This window comes from Neofelis nebulosa, chromosome 15 (genome assembly GCF_028018385.1).
Source record: "Neofelis nebulosa isolate mNeoNeb1 chromosome 15, mNeoNeb1.pri, whole genome shotgun sequence".
Classification (NCBI taxonomy): Eukaryota; Metazoa; Chordata; class Mammalia; order Carnivora; family Felidae; genus Neofelis; species Neofelis nebulosa.
Genome location: NC_080796.1, coordinates 49,742,044 through 49,756,838, shown reverse-complemented (window position 1 = coordinate 49,756,838; position 14,795 = coordinate 49,742,044). Strand labels below are relative to the sequence as shown.

At 56.3% G+C, this 14,795-nt stretch overlaps 1 protein-coding gene across 19 annotated transcripts in view; it reads right to left on the bottom strand.

Annotated features, from left to right (window-relative positions):
- The window catches only part of NFASC (neurofascin), a 178,508-nt gene that overhangs the window by 14,804 nt on the left and 148,909 nt on the right, over window positions 1–14,795 (bottom strand). For 8 of the 19 annotated variants that reach the window (XM_058701645.1, XM_058701642.1, XM_058701646.1 and 5 more), the window contains 6 exons: window positions 14,499–14,703; window positions 13,220–13,342; window positions 12,030–12,203; window positions 9,823–9,837; window positions 4,391–4,636; window positions 802–918 (listed from right to left, as the gene is read on the bottom strand). In XM_058701645.1, the coding sequence (XP_058557628.1) occupies window positions 802–918; window positions 4,391–4,636; window positions 9,823–9,837; window positions 12,030–12,203; window positions 13,220–13,342; window positions 14,499–14,703 (880 nt within the window). The remainder of the gene's footprint in view (window positions 1–801; window positions 919–4,390; window positions 4,637–9,822; window positions 9,838–12,029; window positions 12,204–13,219; window positions 13,343–14,498; window positions 14,704–14,795) is intronic. The other 11 variants (XM_058701655.1, XM_058701657.1, XM_058701658.1 and 8 more) reach the window with 6 other exon arrangements.

Below are 14,795 nucleotides of genomic sequence, written 5' to 3'. Positions count from 1 at the left end.
CAGGAGAAGGGAGCGCCCTTGTTATCGGGGTGTAGGGCGAACGGTGGTTATAGGAAGCTGAAATAGTAAGGGCCAAACTAGGGATGAGAGTCGGTGGATGTGAACCCTTCCGACCACGGAGAACTAAGACTTGGCTTTGCTCGTCCCTTAGAGATCTTCTGGCTGGGTTAGCTGGTTTAGTTGCTAGACAACAACGTGGTGGGGCTGAGTCCTCAGGAACAGGGGCCTTCTCTCAAAGAAGGAGATACGCTGACCACCCCCTACAGCGTAATGAATATGACCCTTGATCCCAAGATCCAATAAAGAGTGAACAGCTCAGCTCAAGCCACCAGCTCTCTGCGACAAGCGACCCTGGTCTGTGCCTTGGACCGTAGGGCACTGGCATCCCTCTGTGAGCAAAACACCGTGGCACCCAAAGTCTGAACTGAACTAGTGAAGAAACCAGAAACCAGACACTAGTGGATTCTGAGTTAAGGCAAGCCACACAGAGTGAGCTTTGGCTCTTCTGGGGGCTATTCGCAACCCTCATCCTGGGCAGGAAACGGACGAAGGGCCCCACTACCCGGGTCCTCCCCAGCACATGCAACCCTAGACCTCCACTAATGGCTTCGGAAGCCCTCTTCCTTCTCCTTCGACTGCTGTTCCCACCCCACTGCCGCCTGAGTGCGTATCGATTTCATTAAGTCATAATTAAGCCGGGCTAACAGGCCCCTCTGAGCCTGGGGGAGTTCACAGGATCTCTTTAATGGCATCTATGCTACCCACCGCAGCTGCCGCCGTGCCCCGCTCAGCAATGCTTACTGTCGATGTACTCAACCACAAAGTCAGTTCCGGGCCCGAAATTGTGCTTCCAGGTGATGTTGGCCCATTTACTGTTGGGGAGGACCGTGACGTTCCATATGGACTGCCTGTCGGGGGCTGGTGGGCAGGTTAGAAGAGGGGTTAGTGATGAGGAGACAGGCAGCTCCGGAGACACACGCGTGCACACACACATGCACACACACACATACACACGCGTGCACGGCTCGGAAGGGGAAGACTCAGAAGTGGCTGTGCGGGGAGCCTGACAGCGCTCCAAGCTGCAGCCTTGGTGGCCAGGCCAGAGGTCGCCATCCAGGTACGAGCGGGCGCAGACAGGAGGACTTGTATGTGAGGGAGAGCTGGAAACTGTGTGTCCACACAGATGGGGGTAGGAATGAAAGAGGGGGTCTTGATCCATGCCATGGGAGGCTCGGACCTGGGCTCTTTCCCTTTTTTGATCCTTTGTCATGGGTTGGAATGGTGCAGTAAAACCCGGACGCTGGGCAAAGCTCCCCTGGCCATCCTACAGACAGAGGGGCAAAGAGGTGCCAGCCTCTCTCCCTTCAGCTACAGACACTCTACAGGAAGGAGAGCAGGATCTTCAGAAACCCCTCAAGAGTCGTGATGTGTAGAAAGTTCAGGACCAAACGTGGGAAAGCCTTACAGGGCTCCTGAACCGGGAGAACGGTAACGCAGACAGGTGATCCGGGAGTCCCTGGGTCAGCAAGATCCTGGATTGTGTGGAACATGGCCTCAGATTGTTTAAGGGGACTTGGGGTCAACAACCCCAGGGTCCCAAGTAGAGACAGTATGAGCCCCTCCTCTCCCTCTCATGGGCTAGATGGGAACCAAAGAAGAGAACTCCTTCTTGACCCCCAATCCCCAGCGTTTGAGACACCAGAAGAATCCAATTTTTTTGGCTCCTCAGCACTAAATTGTCTTTCAGGCTTGATCTCCATGCAGTACGGAAGACATTAATTATCTAGTTCTTATGAGCTGGGAGCCACTTTATCAAAGCCACCGCACTGTCTGAAACCATAGCCTGTGGACAGGAGAGTGGCACTAATCTTCAAACGTAATCATTTTTCAAGAGTCCCAGCAGTCTGATTACCCCATTTCCCGGCAAAGATTTAATGGTGGAGTACTAGCATGAAGCCTTGTATTTCAAAGACTTTACAAGTGTGGCTCCTGTATATTTTATTAGCATGCAAGGGGGCACTGTCACTAACTCACTTGTCAAATATAAATGAATAGAGTACATTGGTGATGCATTTATTCATTATCCGTTTGACATGTGACTGAGTCTGCAGGGCTGGGGAAGCGATAAAAGAGCTCTTGGTCTTTACTTCAAAGGGGGTGCCTTCTCTACTACAACCTTGCCAGTTGCGGGGGGTGCCTTCTCACTACAACCTTGTCAGTTGCGGGTTGCCCCAGGTGAACGATTCATGTCAGGTGAGGGGCCAAGAAAGAGATTCCACTGATGGCACCACAGGGCATTCTCCATGGGGAGGGCAGAAGATAGGCTTCTTTACTTATCTGCCAGGTGTTTCCATTGTACTGGCAGCTTTAAGCCACCCCAAATCCCAGCTCCTTGGAATCTCACGACTCTTGCTAGTGGGAATGAATTATGAGAACTCATGATTTGGGAACTTGAGCTTCTTCTTCCTCAGCTCTGGGGCCTGGAAATAGCCAGAGAATTTGGGTTTACACAGTTTGGCCACCAATACAATACTGACCCAAATCTGACTCTCGTAAAGGGCGTGGAGACTGGGGCATGACTGGAGCAGAATGACACAGAGGTGGGAGCTGGGGGAAGGCAGTGCCACTGCTAAAGAACTGAAAAGCTCAGAGAAGAAGACCAAGAAGGAGAGCTATCAATTACTATAAAGCACAAAAAGCGTGAGAGGAAGCATGGATTGTTCTGTGGGCTCCCAGAAAGGGAGAATTAGGGGGTATCCCCTGAAATCTGAAAGAGACAAGTTAAGGCCAAATAAAAAGCCCCGTTTCACCCTAAAGGAAAGGAAATTTAGGAAACATTTGGTCCTAAGATATAAGACATGAAAAAGCTGAAAGACGGTTAAAAAAATCATGGCTGGCAGAACCACTCTCCTGTACTGAGGGAAGTGAGGATGTTTGCGGGGTGTCCCCAGGCTCTAAAGATAAACTCAGGGGCACAGGCAGGTCCTCTGCAGCGTCTTGGACAGTTAGAAGTCGCGTGTGAGCGTCAATGGGGCTAGTCCTATGTGGCAGCAAGGCCGATCTTTCCAGAGGGCAGTGACTCTGCTGGGAGGCAAGGTCCAGTCCCCTTCTTCCTTCTCTGTGCATCTGTTCTGTGACCTCCAAGCATTCACGGGGACACAGGGCCCTGCTATCATGCAAAGATGCCTCATCCTGGCCTCAAAGAACACCCGACACCAAACTACCGGTGGGAGCTTCTGATGGCCTGCCAGGCTTCTCCTCGGCCAACGTCTTCCTAAAGTCCGTATTGTTTCAATTCTGGATATTGTATCTTTAAAGCAAATCCATGCCTTCAAGGCCTGAGGAACACCGTGTCCCCGATGTATCACTCGCCTCCCCTTTGGGCTCACGTAATTGAATTAAAGACAATACTCACACGGTGCATTAAGCCTCCACCCTCATTCAGGTGCTGAGCCGTGAGGCCTCGGAAGGTAAAGGGACTTGCCCAGGACGCAGAGGGGTCTACAGTCCTACAGCTGCTGGCGGAGGGCTCTGGATGCCTCCTGCGTCCCCTGCCAGCTGCATCACACTGATTTTATAGCTGGCCCGTGGGCTCTGTGAACTAGAGGCCCTCCCCTGGATGGTAATGAAAGAGTGTTTGATGCTTGGTTCTTAGAGGGACGGCTAAATCACCCAGGGGTTCTCCTCATGCTGGAAGGACAGAGCTTCCTGGCCTGGCTGCACACGGGACAGCACATTTTCTGGACTCAGCAGGCCAGCCCTGGAATCAATTCTTAAGGCTGCGATTCTCCCTTCGGGTGTGCATCTAGGGGCGTGGGCGTTATGGGGCTCCCTGGCAAGGCTCTTTCCCGGAAGCTTTTCTTTTAAAAAAAGGGGGCAGGGGGCGGCCGGAATCGTGCTTTGTGGGGAGACGATGTGAGGGAAGTCCGGGTTCTGGGAACAGAGCTGCCCAGCAGGGCTGGCCGCTCCCCACGCCTCAGCCTTCCATGTTGCAGGGCTGAATGCGACACGGCCGGGGCAGGAAGCCCTCTCAGGCCAACTGTCCGGGCTCAGGCCTGCGTCCTCTCTCCCTTCCAGGGTGCTCAGCCCTAAGCTGCTGCTTAGCGCAGAGGTGGAGGCGGCCCTCCCATCCGGGACCCGGGGACCCTGCCTGAGGAGCGTGGCCCGCTGTGAACACAGATCTGAGGCTAGAATGGGGGCGTGGAGAGCCGTCCACGGATGGGCCGAGGTGCTCCGTGCCCCCGGGCTACCAGACTGAGAATCCTCGCCACGTGTGCCTTCAAAGTGGAAACAAAGGGCGGTGGTGGCCAACGGCATCCCAGACCCGCCCCCCCCGCCACGCGGGGAGCCTCCCGCGGAGGGATCGGGCCGCAGGGACAGTGGGCAGTACCGGATTCGGGCATCTTAGTCCCGGAGGTGGTGGCGGGAGGCCTCTCCGTGGTGGCGGCGGCGGCGGCAGTGGTTGTAGTTGTGGCGGCGGCGGCGGTGGTGGTGGTGGTGGTGGCGATGGTGGTAGGTGCGACACCTGGGATGGTGGGGACTGTGGTGGCTTCGGTGGTGGCAGCGGTGGCAGTAGCATCAGTACTGCTCACAGCGCCCGTCGCACCCACCGGAGTCGGGGGCAACGTGGGAGGAGCTGGGAGGGAAATGTAAAACAGCCGAGTCCGGTTGGTTCGGGCGTCCCCGGCCTGGCCTCGCGGCCCCCGCGTGCAAGGCAGGCAGCCCGGTGGGGAGACGGGGCTCGGTACCCGGGAGCCCCCGCAAGCGTGACGGACCGGGTCAGAGGATCACGGGGAGAGGACACAGCCATGGGCGAGGAAGAGAATGAAGCCCCGTGCGTGTTTCATTTTCTTCGCATGGTCTGTGTGGCTCAAAGCGCCCAGCATGCACCCGGCCGAGGGTCAGGGTGAGGGTGGCGACGGGAAAGGACCCGCACCGAGTCACTCCGGCCCCAGGCACGGCTTGGGGTCCCGGGCCAGCGCCACCCAGACACAGGCCAGGCAGCAGCCCTGGAGCTCCAGCCTTGGAGGGGGGCAGGTGGCCGGCTGTGTCCCGCAGCAGCACCCGGACGGCTCCCATTCCCAACCATCCGCTCCCAAATTCCCCTTTCTCACGGCTGCTCGAGTTCTGACACCCCCAAACCCAACCAGAGAGAGAACAATCCCCACTCTGTAGGTCGGCCTCCCAGCGTGGCCCGCGTCTCCTGTCTCACTGTCCACCCCTCCCCAGGCACTCAGCTCTAGTCCATGGCCCTTCCTCTCCTCCCTTCTTCTCTGCCCAGTGATAGTCCTCCCGAACGTGTAGTACCTCCTCTCTTCCCAGCACATTTGGGTTTCCCCTTCACATCAGGACGTGGGAGGGACACTAATGCTGCCACAGCACAGTCTGTGCTTGGTAGATGGAGAAATCCCAGGACGCAAGCGAGATACATTTGTGGGTTTCTTTTTTGCATAAATCTGCAGGGGATTGGTTCAGATCTCTGCTCACTCTCACACCTTCGTCTCCCATCCGAAGCTACCCTCGACGTTGGTCAGCCCCAGGGGATTAGGTCTGTCTATGTGACATCGCTTCCATAGGCTTGCTTTCCTTCTACAGGAGGATCATGGCAGCTACCAAAGGGCTGTCCTGTGACCCTCTCGTTCCAATATTGCCAAAGCCGAGGTGTGAGAATGATGGGGGCAAATCAGAGACAGAGCCCCGTCTCCTCTTGCCGTCTCTTGTAATCTGATCAGGGTCGACTTTATGGGGCAGAACGCAGGGATGTTAAGATATGAGACACTTGTAACTCCAGAGGAATAGCGACATCCCAGGCCTATCTCTAAATCGCTAGAAGTTTAGGAAGAAAATAAGCTCACTGCCCGGGATGGGGCCAGGGCAGGGAGGGAGCCAGAGAGACAAGTGACAGGGAGCTTTTCTCAGGGGAGAATGAAGACACCCTAGGCCTTTTCAACAAGAGTCTGACCAACAAAAGCCCTTTCATTCCCCTGGGTGTCCAATATTACAAGTCCCCATAGAGAAGGAGGGGCTGTTCTGGGATCCCAACTGCTTCCCTATTTGCAAGATCAGAGGCAGTGCCGGACCCTGAGGCTGCTGACAGCAGAAGTCACATTGGGTGGCCAAGTATGTCCCATGCATTCCAAAGATTCCTGGGCAGGGTCAAAGCAGGCAGTGCTATATTCCCTATACCTCCCGACTCACACATCAGGAAGGTGTGGGGTGGGGACCATTCTCCCTCCCCACTGTTGAAGCAGGTCCAAGGTGGCCCCAGGCCTAGAAAGCTCAGTGCTATAAAAACTCAGCATGAGGGAATTCACCTATCACACTCACCAAGACCTACAGACAGACACACGGAAAAGCCTGAGAGATCCACAAGGCCAAGGTCAGCTCTCTCCCAGAGCTGGCCCCTTGCAGGTCCTGTGCCGTGGACACACATGGACTTTTCCTGCTGCTCTGTGCTGCAGGAAGGAAACCTGAGAGGCTGTCTTGCCCATCGGGGCAGGTCTTTCTCTGATCTGCTTCCTCCTCAACAGGGTATTTTCTAATAATTTCTGGCAAATACAGTGTTCGCAGGGCCCCCCTTTTCTATGACCACTTAAAAGGCATCATCAAGAAACTTTGGGAAGACGCTCCTTTTGAGTTAAACTTATCCCACTCTGTGTAGTGCAGACCTGGGCAGTGGTGTTGCATTTCCGGGGCCCCCTGAATCAATGTCATTTCCCCCCAAAGCTGTACACACTCGTGCCCCTTAGTTCTTGTGAAGTGGAGACACACACACTACATCCCACAGGCCCACAGCTAGGCTCGCACGCACCTCCCCGGGCCGTCCCCCGAGCAGCTTTAGAGACAGAGACGCTAAGAGAGGCTAGGTGAGGGCCCTGCTGGTCAGAGACAAGAACAGGAAATGACTTTGAGGATGCTGCACTGTTTTGTTCCTGTCCTCCAATGGCTCCTTCCACCAAGCGTGACCAGAAGGAAGCATTACTGGGGAAGGCCACCTAAATGCTTTTCCTTCAGCTCAGCGGCAGCAGCCTCGGGGTATTAGGGAGAGGGGGACAAGAGGCAAGGAGTGGCCTCCCAGGCGCCCTCCCAGAGGGTGCCCGTCATTGGAGTCACCATGGAGGAGGCAGCCTCAGCTGGCTGAGGTCACAGCTGGCAAATCAGTGTTCTCTCTGGCCCACTCATTAGCTGCATCTATTGTCCCATGGCCGGACAGGGCCAGACAGACAGGGAGGGCAGAGGCGAAAAGGAAAGGCTCTGGGTCAGGTGAGTGAGTTGTTGGAGGCTCCTACAGGCGCGAGGGGAAGGCAGGTTTTCACAGGGAAACCGTCCAGCGCTCAGGTCAAAGGGGATCTAGAGGATTTCGTCCCCTGGGGTGGGGTTCGGGTAGAGGACAGAGGGGCTTAGAGACAGAGTGGCCCACAGGCTGGACAGGCATGCTGCTGGGCTAAGAGGGCATCTCTAGTTACAGCAGGAATTATGGGCTGGAGAACCAGAATTCTGTGCACTATGTCCGTCAGTGATCGGTGGAGAGCACCAGCCTTGACCCTAGAACCTGTCACGGGGCTGCCCACCAAACATTTGCAGCTCTAAGTCACAGACGAGGACAGCAGTTTCCAGACATTCCAAGGTGGAGGCTTCAGTCCAAACAGGTCCACATGGCGCGTGGACTACCCTGGCCAAATCACAGATGGCCAGGGCAGATGGGCAGCAACCCTTAGAGACCACAGGCACAGGTGCACGAGAGGGGTTATTTTCACGGGGTAAGGTATGAACAGATCAGCCTGGGGTAAAAAAACAAAAAAAAACAAAACACACAACCACCCAGGTTTGGGGAAGATGAGAGGGAAGGGAGCAGTGGGCTGGATAACAGGCCCGTGTCAAAAATGTGGAACCTGGGCTCCATCGCTTGGCACCTGCAGATTGTGCAGAAGGTTCTTATGAATTTAAAGCTGAGAACAGCTGGTGCCATCAGCATATCTCATTTACAAAGAAGCGCAATGTGCCTCTACCAGCATGTCATGTGAAGCTGGAGTCCAGGAAACACATTTGACAGAGGGACAGAGCCCCTGAGCTCATTGTGCATGCCACGGCGGGCTTGGATCTTTTCTAAACGGGAAGCGGAAAGTGGGGGGTTTGGAACGATCGCTGTCCTTTGCAGGGGCCACTCGTGAGAGGGGCAGTCCAGAGTGGCACGGTGCTCACTGAGCAAGGCAGACCCCATGCCACCAGACCCGTCTGCCTTGGGTCCCAGGGTGCCAGATGGTGGTGGTGCGGGGGGGGGGGGGGCGGGCGGCTGGGAGCTCTGACCCACGAGCTTCAAGCTAATTCTCTTGGTGCCTCGAGTCTCCCCTTCTATGTTCGCTAAGCCTGCTAGGCCACCCCGAGCACCTGCTAGAATAGTTCCAGAAGAGACCCGTGTGCAAACTTGAGTCAGAAAGTCAGGACAATGCCCAGAGTACAAGGATGGCCTTCTCCACCTTCTCCACGGTCCCCGGGCCCAGGACCTCTCTCGACTTCCTATTCCAGAGGAGGAGTTCTGACCCTGTGCGGAGGCCCTGGGACCCACCAGCTTGGCTGATGACGGGGAGCGGGGAGGAGGGGCCTGGGGGAGGGAGGGATGATGGCGGCACACCACCCACAGGTCTGGCAAAACAAACAAACGGAAGGAAGCGGGTGTGCAACAGAAATAGAATCAACCTAAAACGGGGGTGGGGGATAAATGAGTCAAGGGGGGGAGGCAAGCAAACTAGGTAACCCTCCATAAGCCAACCCTCAGATTCCTCACCTGCTTCTCCATTCCTCCCCTTAAGAGCTTAAGGAGGCTCTAGTGACCCCCTGCCCCACAGCCTTTGCTCTGCCAGGGTGAGCCTTGTCCTCAGCTTCTGAGGAGGGCGGGGGGAAGGAACCCTGGGGTCCCCTGCCTAGCTTCTCCAGCTTGAGGACAGGCCTTCTGTGGTGGTGACGCGCCCTCTGGTGTCCTCGAACCCACAACATGAGGGCTTGAGAGGAGCCATGTGGTTAGCAGGTCATTTCCTAAGCCGGGACCTGCCTGCCCACTCCTCCCTTCTGCTGTGCCTTTACCTCCCGGACCCTGAGAGTGGAGGCTGTTCTTAATGCTGAAGAATCTGAGAAGCTGGGTTTCTAAGGGGCGAGGAAACAATCAGCCCGTGGTGCCCGCTAAGACGCCAGGTCCTGGAGCACCTGGCCCTGTCCAAGGACAAGCTCACTCGTCGTCATCGCTGACCAGAACCCATGGTAGATGGCAGGGCTGGTGCCGGGCCCCCATGCAGCATGCGTGGTCGGCATGCACAGCGTGCTCACCCATAGGTCACCCTTTCAGGGGATGGCAGCCTGACCAGCAGACGGGGGCCAACTGCTCTCATTCATGGTGCAGCATTCCTTCGAGGGGCACGGCTGGCCACCCAAGGGCTGTGGACCCTCTCTCTGCGTTCTGAGATGTCAAGCCTAGGCGAGGGCCCAGGTGGGTCAGGGGAAGTAATCACTCAGCTTCTAAGAGACCTGCAGGTGCAGAGACTGGGTCTGGAGCCTGTGTGTGTGTGTGTGTGTGTGTGTGTGTGTGGGGCCCTTCCTGAGCCATCCCAGGAGGCCAAGAGTAAGTGAAGGGAAGAGGGGGTGTTTGACCTCCTCCGACCCCTCCCCCACACACATCCTCCTTGCCGGTCTGGCTTCCCAACCACTGAAAGGGTGAGCGGGGAGCATGCCTTCATCCCGAGCCTCTCCCTCCTTCTCCACCCTGGCTGGGCTGGGCTCCGCCTGCACCGTCCCATGCCATGCCCATTACCTCTGCTGCTGGTACGGTACCTGCGGTTGGAGTAGCTTCAGAACACAGCGCCCAAGATGGCCAGAGAGAGGGAGAAAGGATGAGAGAGGGAAGACAAAACAGAGCACAGGTGAAACCACGGGACAAGCAAGCAGAGGAGCGTCTGGCTCAAACCTGACCCAGACAGTGTGGCCAGGTGCTGGCTACTGCCCCGAGGATGCCAACTGGTGTCCAGGGCTCATGTTCAACTTCCCTGGGGCCTGGTATGTTCCTACAGAAAATTTCCACCGGGATCTGGGCGACCTTTCTAATACACTCTGATTCCACCTCCACTCCAAGACTATCATCTAGGAGGTGGCCGCAGGGACAGTCTAGAGTGGTTTGTTCCCAGCTCTTTCCTCCAGGGTGCATCCTTCCCTGGCTCGGCTGATCTTTATGAGGCAGGCTGGGTGGCCCTTCCATCATGCCAAGAATTGAGGGCATAAGGTGTAGGTGGCATAGCAGGCCACCAACCCCCGTAGAAAGGACGGTTCCTGTAGACCTTTGGGGGAAGATGGTGTATAGTGTTGGGGTGGATGGAGGAGGGGCGAGCCTATTTCGCGAACCCTCCCCCACACCGTCTCAGCCTTGGAAGGCCGGGAACCGTAAGGCCGGGGAACCAGTCACAGATTGTGGCCCTCAGGCCCGGCTCCTGTCCTGAGGGTCTGCTAGCCTAGTTTTTTCCCAACAGCTGTATTTTATGAAATAAGAAACCCAACTGTGGATTGAGAGCCCTAAAAGGAATTCCTGAATTTACTGCAAATCCCTAAATTGAGAAGAAAGTCTCTCTTTGTCCTCTTGTCCCCTGGGGCTGCAGAACTTATCCTGTGGTGGTCGCTAGGGCTGGACAATGGGGCTTTGTTTATCTGATGTTCTGCATTGGGCTGGAAACGGGGAGGTTACAAGAGGCTCTCTTTATGTCTCTCGTTATAGAATTAAGCAATCAGGAAAGTGCACTCTCCCCTCTGGCCAGGCCTTTGGGAAGAAGACTACATCAGCCACTTGCCCAAAGTCCCCCAGCCCGAATAAACTGCCTGAGTGCCCAGAGGGTTTGACGAGCACACTAGGAGGGGGACTTATAGGGTGGCTCATTCCTGGTTTACAAGACCACAGAGGGACACAGGAAGGATTGTCAGCCTTTCTCCAGCTTGTCTGTCCCCTCTCCCGCCTGCCTCAGCATTGGCCTGCTGGCCCTGGGGGCGGGGCTGGGGAGGAATGCAGGGCTGCTGGGAAGCTAAAGTGAGGGCCCAGGGCAAGGCAGCAGGCCCGGGCCAGCGACGGAAGCAGAGGCTCTGCTGGGGTGGGAGAGGGTACTCAGGAGGTCCCATCCGGGCCAGGGGCAGGCCGTCGGACCTCAGCCTGCTGGGGTAAGCAAGCACTAGACAGGGTAACCTGTTGTCTGCTTCACTGCCTCTCCTGTGAAGTGTTGCCTTGCAGGACTCACCCCTCCTCTGCACAGCCACCGACTTTCCTCATCTGAACGTAACATTTCTCATGTTGAACAGCAATCAGATATCCTTGTGGCTGTCTCCCCTCCTAGGCGGTAGCCCTAGTTTTTGGCACAGTGTCTCACACCTCAGGCGCTCAGGAAATGGCTGTTGAATACCCCACTGTGCCTCTGGAGAGGCAGGGGGTCCCCTCCTTCTGGAGAGGGTCTGCCAACATCAAGGTTTCTGCAGCCTGGCATCCCTGAGGTTCCGGGAGCCGGCACGGGCACAGGTGGGCCTGGAGCCCCCTCTAGTGGACGTCTCAGGCAGGCGCACTCTGCCGCTGGAAGACGCCAGGTGCCAGGAGCTGAGAGCATTTGTGCCTCAAGAAGCTGGCTTGGCCAGTGGCTGTCTCCAACGCCGCCTCCCCCCCCCCCCCCCCCCCAAGGACCTGACAACTCACTCGGCTCAGGCTGCAAGCAGGCCCTCTTCCTTATTCCCCCAGAGAAGGCAAGGTGATAGATGTTAAGTAGCTGAGAAAATCAAGACAGAGTTGGGATCAGGTCTGACTGCAACCATCTAAGAAGATGTGAGTTTTCCAGATACCTCGCCAGCACCTACCTCTCAGTATATGAGACGGGCTCTCTTGTATCCTACTGGGGGCTGGAGGACCCGCTGCCCTGTTTTCTTTCCATCCCAGGAGGCTGTCAGGTCAGGGTGTTTCTCTAGGCATCTGAATTAGCTGGGACCTTTCATCCCCAAGGCCGCCGTAATGCACCTACCTTCGTTCGGGGGTGCTGGTGACTCCTCTGTGGCTGCTTCCCCAGAGCCCACCTGCGTCCTGGCACTGAGGGTAAAGCGGTAGCGCGACACGGGGTCTGCTCTTTGCATCGTGAACTTGGTCTGATTGGGAGAGAAGTTTTCCACTATCTGCTTTCCTAATTTGGTTCCATTAACTGGGGAGAGATAGGTAAGTGGAATTGAACTTCAGCAACATTGACCGTGGTGGGTTGTACAGTCTGCAGCTGGGAGGAGAAAGCCTTCCCGACTCTGCTGGAGAGGGCACATGTGGGACCTGCCCCGAAACCTTAATGACCCGGGGGGTAGGGGATTTGGGTTTAAGGGCAGAGCGCTGGGCGAGACCCCTCCGTCTCTCCCTCCGATGACACACCAGGGTTAATGCTTTTTCACTGATCTCATTATCTCCAGCTCACTGCAAAGTTACGTGGCTGATGCTGAAAGATTTAGTTTATAATCCCCAGGCCTTTTCAACAAGGACAAAACTTGAGTTCCTTTCTTCCTTTCAAACAGAACTAGGGCACAACCAACTAGAGCTTTTGATCATTAATGCCTCCTCTGTAAAAGGCCTATTCACTATACCTCAAAGGGGGACGGTCAGGTCCAGAGATCGATTCAGAACCGCACAGAAGCACACAGTTGGCTATTAAAATCGTCAACCGCACCACACCTGGCCCTCTGAGCTTCCCAATGCGGTACAACATCACCTACTTTAGAAGGCTTACAGCTTTTCAAATGTGATGACACCCCTGTCCTTGCATGGTGACACTGAGCTCTTAAGGTCAGGTCTTCCCTACTCAGGCTCTTGACGGAGTCGCTCTATATACAGCTGCCTTAACATAACTGACACCTTGTTTGGTGTCCCCAAGGGTCGTGTGGATTCCCTTGCATGTAGTCTGCCCCATCGGAGGAGGTCAAAACTGTCTCTCCTAGACTTACTGCTGGGTGTTGGAGACCCTAAGATCCCTGAGGGGCCGACTTGCACCCCTCATTAGACCAGGAGCTCCCTCGGTCTCGCCTGCCTCTCCTAATCCCATGGGGAACTTCTCCCAGGTGCCTCTATCCCTCTGCAGTGCCCTTTGCACCCATAGGCTTCCTGCCTCGATTCCTTCGTGAGTTGGTGAGAATGGGGTTTCCGATTCCCAGATTAAGAGAAAAAAAGGGCGGAACGTACAGGCCACGTATTTGAGAGTATATCCGATCAGGATCCCATTGGGGTGTTCTGGATGATCCCATTCCAGGTTGATTGTCTCCAGGTTGGGCTGCCGGACTCGGAAACGCCTGGGGGCACTGGGTACTTGGGGAAGGAGGAGAGGGCAGGGGAGATGAGGGGGAGGAGGGAGGCAGGATGAGGAAGCACACAAAAACAAAGCACAAGCATGAAGGTGTTGACCTCTGGGTAACCCCCAGGCAGGATAACTGTCACGCCGGAACCCATCAGAACCACAAGGGGGCCAAAGCCCACCGCCCCATCCAGGATGCTGCTTCCCCCAGTTTAGGACAAGCATGGCTCAGACTCGGTTTAAACGGGGAAGAAGTCAGTCGAGTTTTCCTTTAGCAACTACTGTGGATCCGGCACACGTTAGGCTCTGCTCCTGCAAAGATACCTTCCAGCTGGCAGGGGACCAACCACAGCTGTTTGGCACAGAGGCTGTGGTTCCTAGGCTTCAGACAAGGATGCTCACCGCTGGGTGCCAGCAGCAGGCAGGCTCCGAGCCGGGAATGCGGGGTGCAGGGGTGAGGAGAAAGAAACCCAAGATGGGATCCACGGACAGGGCACCAGGAGCGGGAGGGACGGGGAGAGGCCGAAGATGAAGAGAAAATGAGGGGCTGGGACAGATAGGAATAAAGAAAACAAGAGAGAAGAATGAAGAAGCAGGAAGAGAAGAAAAATGGGGGGAAAGCAGTTAAAAGGGAGGGGGAGAAATGGAAGAGGGCAAAGCAAATGCCCAGCCGATAAGCTTCGCAGGCATCTGCCTCCCAGGAGCAGGCGGACCGTGAACCAGCATCAGGGCGCCCCCTGCGGGGCCACTGTGCACACAGACCAGCTATCCCGATGGAAACTTCTGGATTTACAGTGCCGAGAGAGCTCTGAAGGTCCTGGGTGCTTCCGGCGGTCAGGGTGACCGTGCTTCGGCCTCTGGAGGTGGGGGTAGCCCAGGCTCCCCCAGCACCTTTGCGGGGGTCGGTCTACCAGCCTGTCTGGAATGCGGTCAGCAGACGGCACAGCTCTTCTCTTGAGACACAACGTCCTGTCAGGGCAGGCCACCCTGGAGGTGCTGGCGTGCTGTGGGAATGGCAGGAGCCGCTCGGCTCGCGGGACATCAGCTTCTCGGGGTCGTGCAGAGGTCGCCTTGTGATGTCCGGCCAAGTCACTTGGGGGCTGCTCCAGGCCCGCCTGGACGTGCCACCCTGGTCCTGCCCCACCCCGAAGAGCTGTGGGTCACACCTACCTCCTTCCGGGGTGGTGAAGTCCTTGGTTTCACTGCGAGGCCCATCGCCTCTCCCATTGACCACAACCATCTCCAGCCTGTAGTTACTGTAGGGGAAGAGGCGGGACACCACGCCACGGGGGCGGTCACCGGGGAAGCTGGCTTGCTGCCTCTTCTGAGACACCCACAGGTTCTTCAACAAGCTGCTCTCCCTCCAGTAGTAGGCCTTCGGGACAGAGGCAGGCCGGTGAGGGGACGGTCAGGTGGAGCGGGTTAGTTGTTAGTGCCGATGGTAGTGACTGGTCTTCCCTTTGCTTG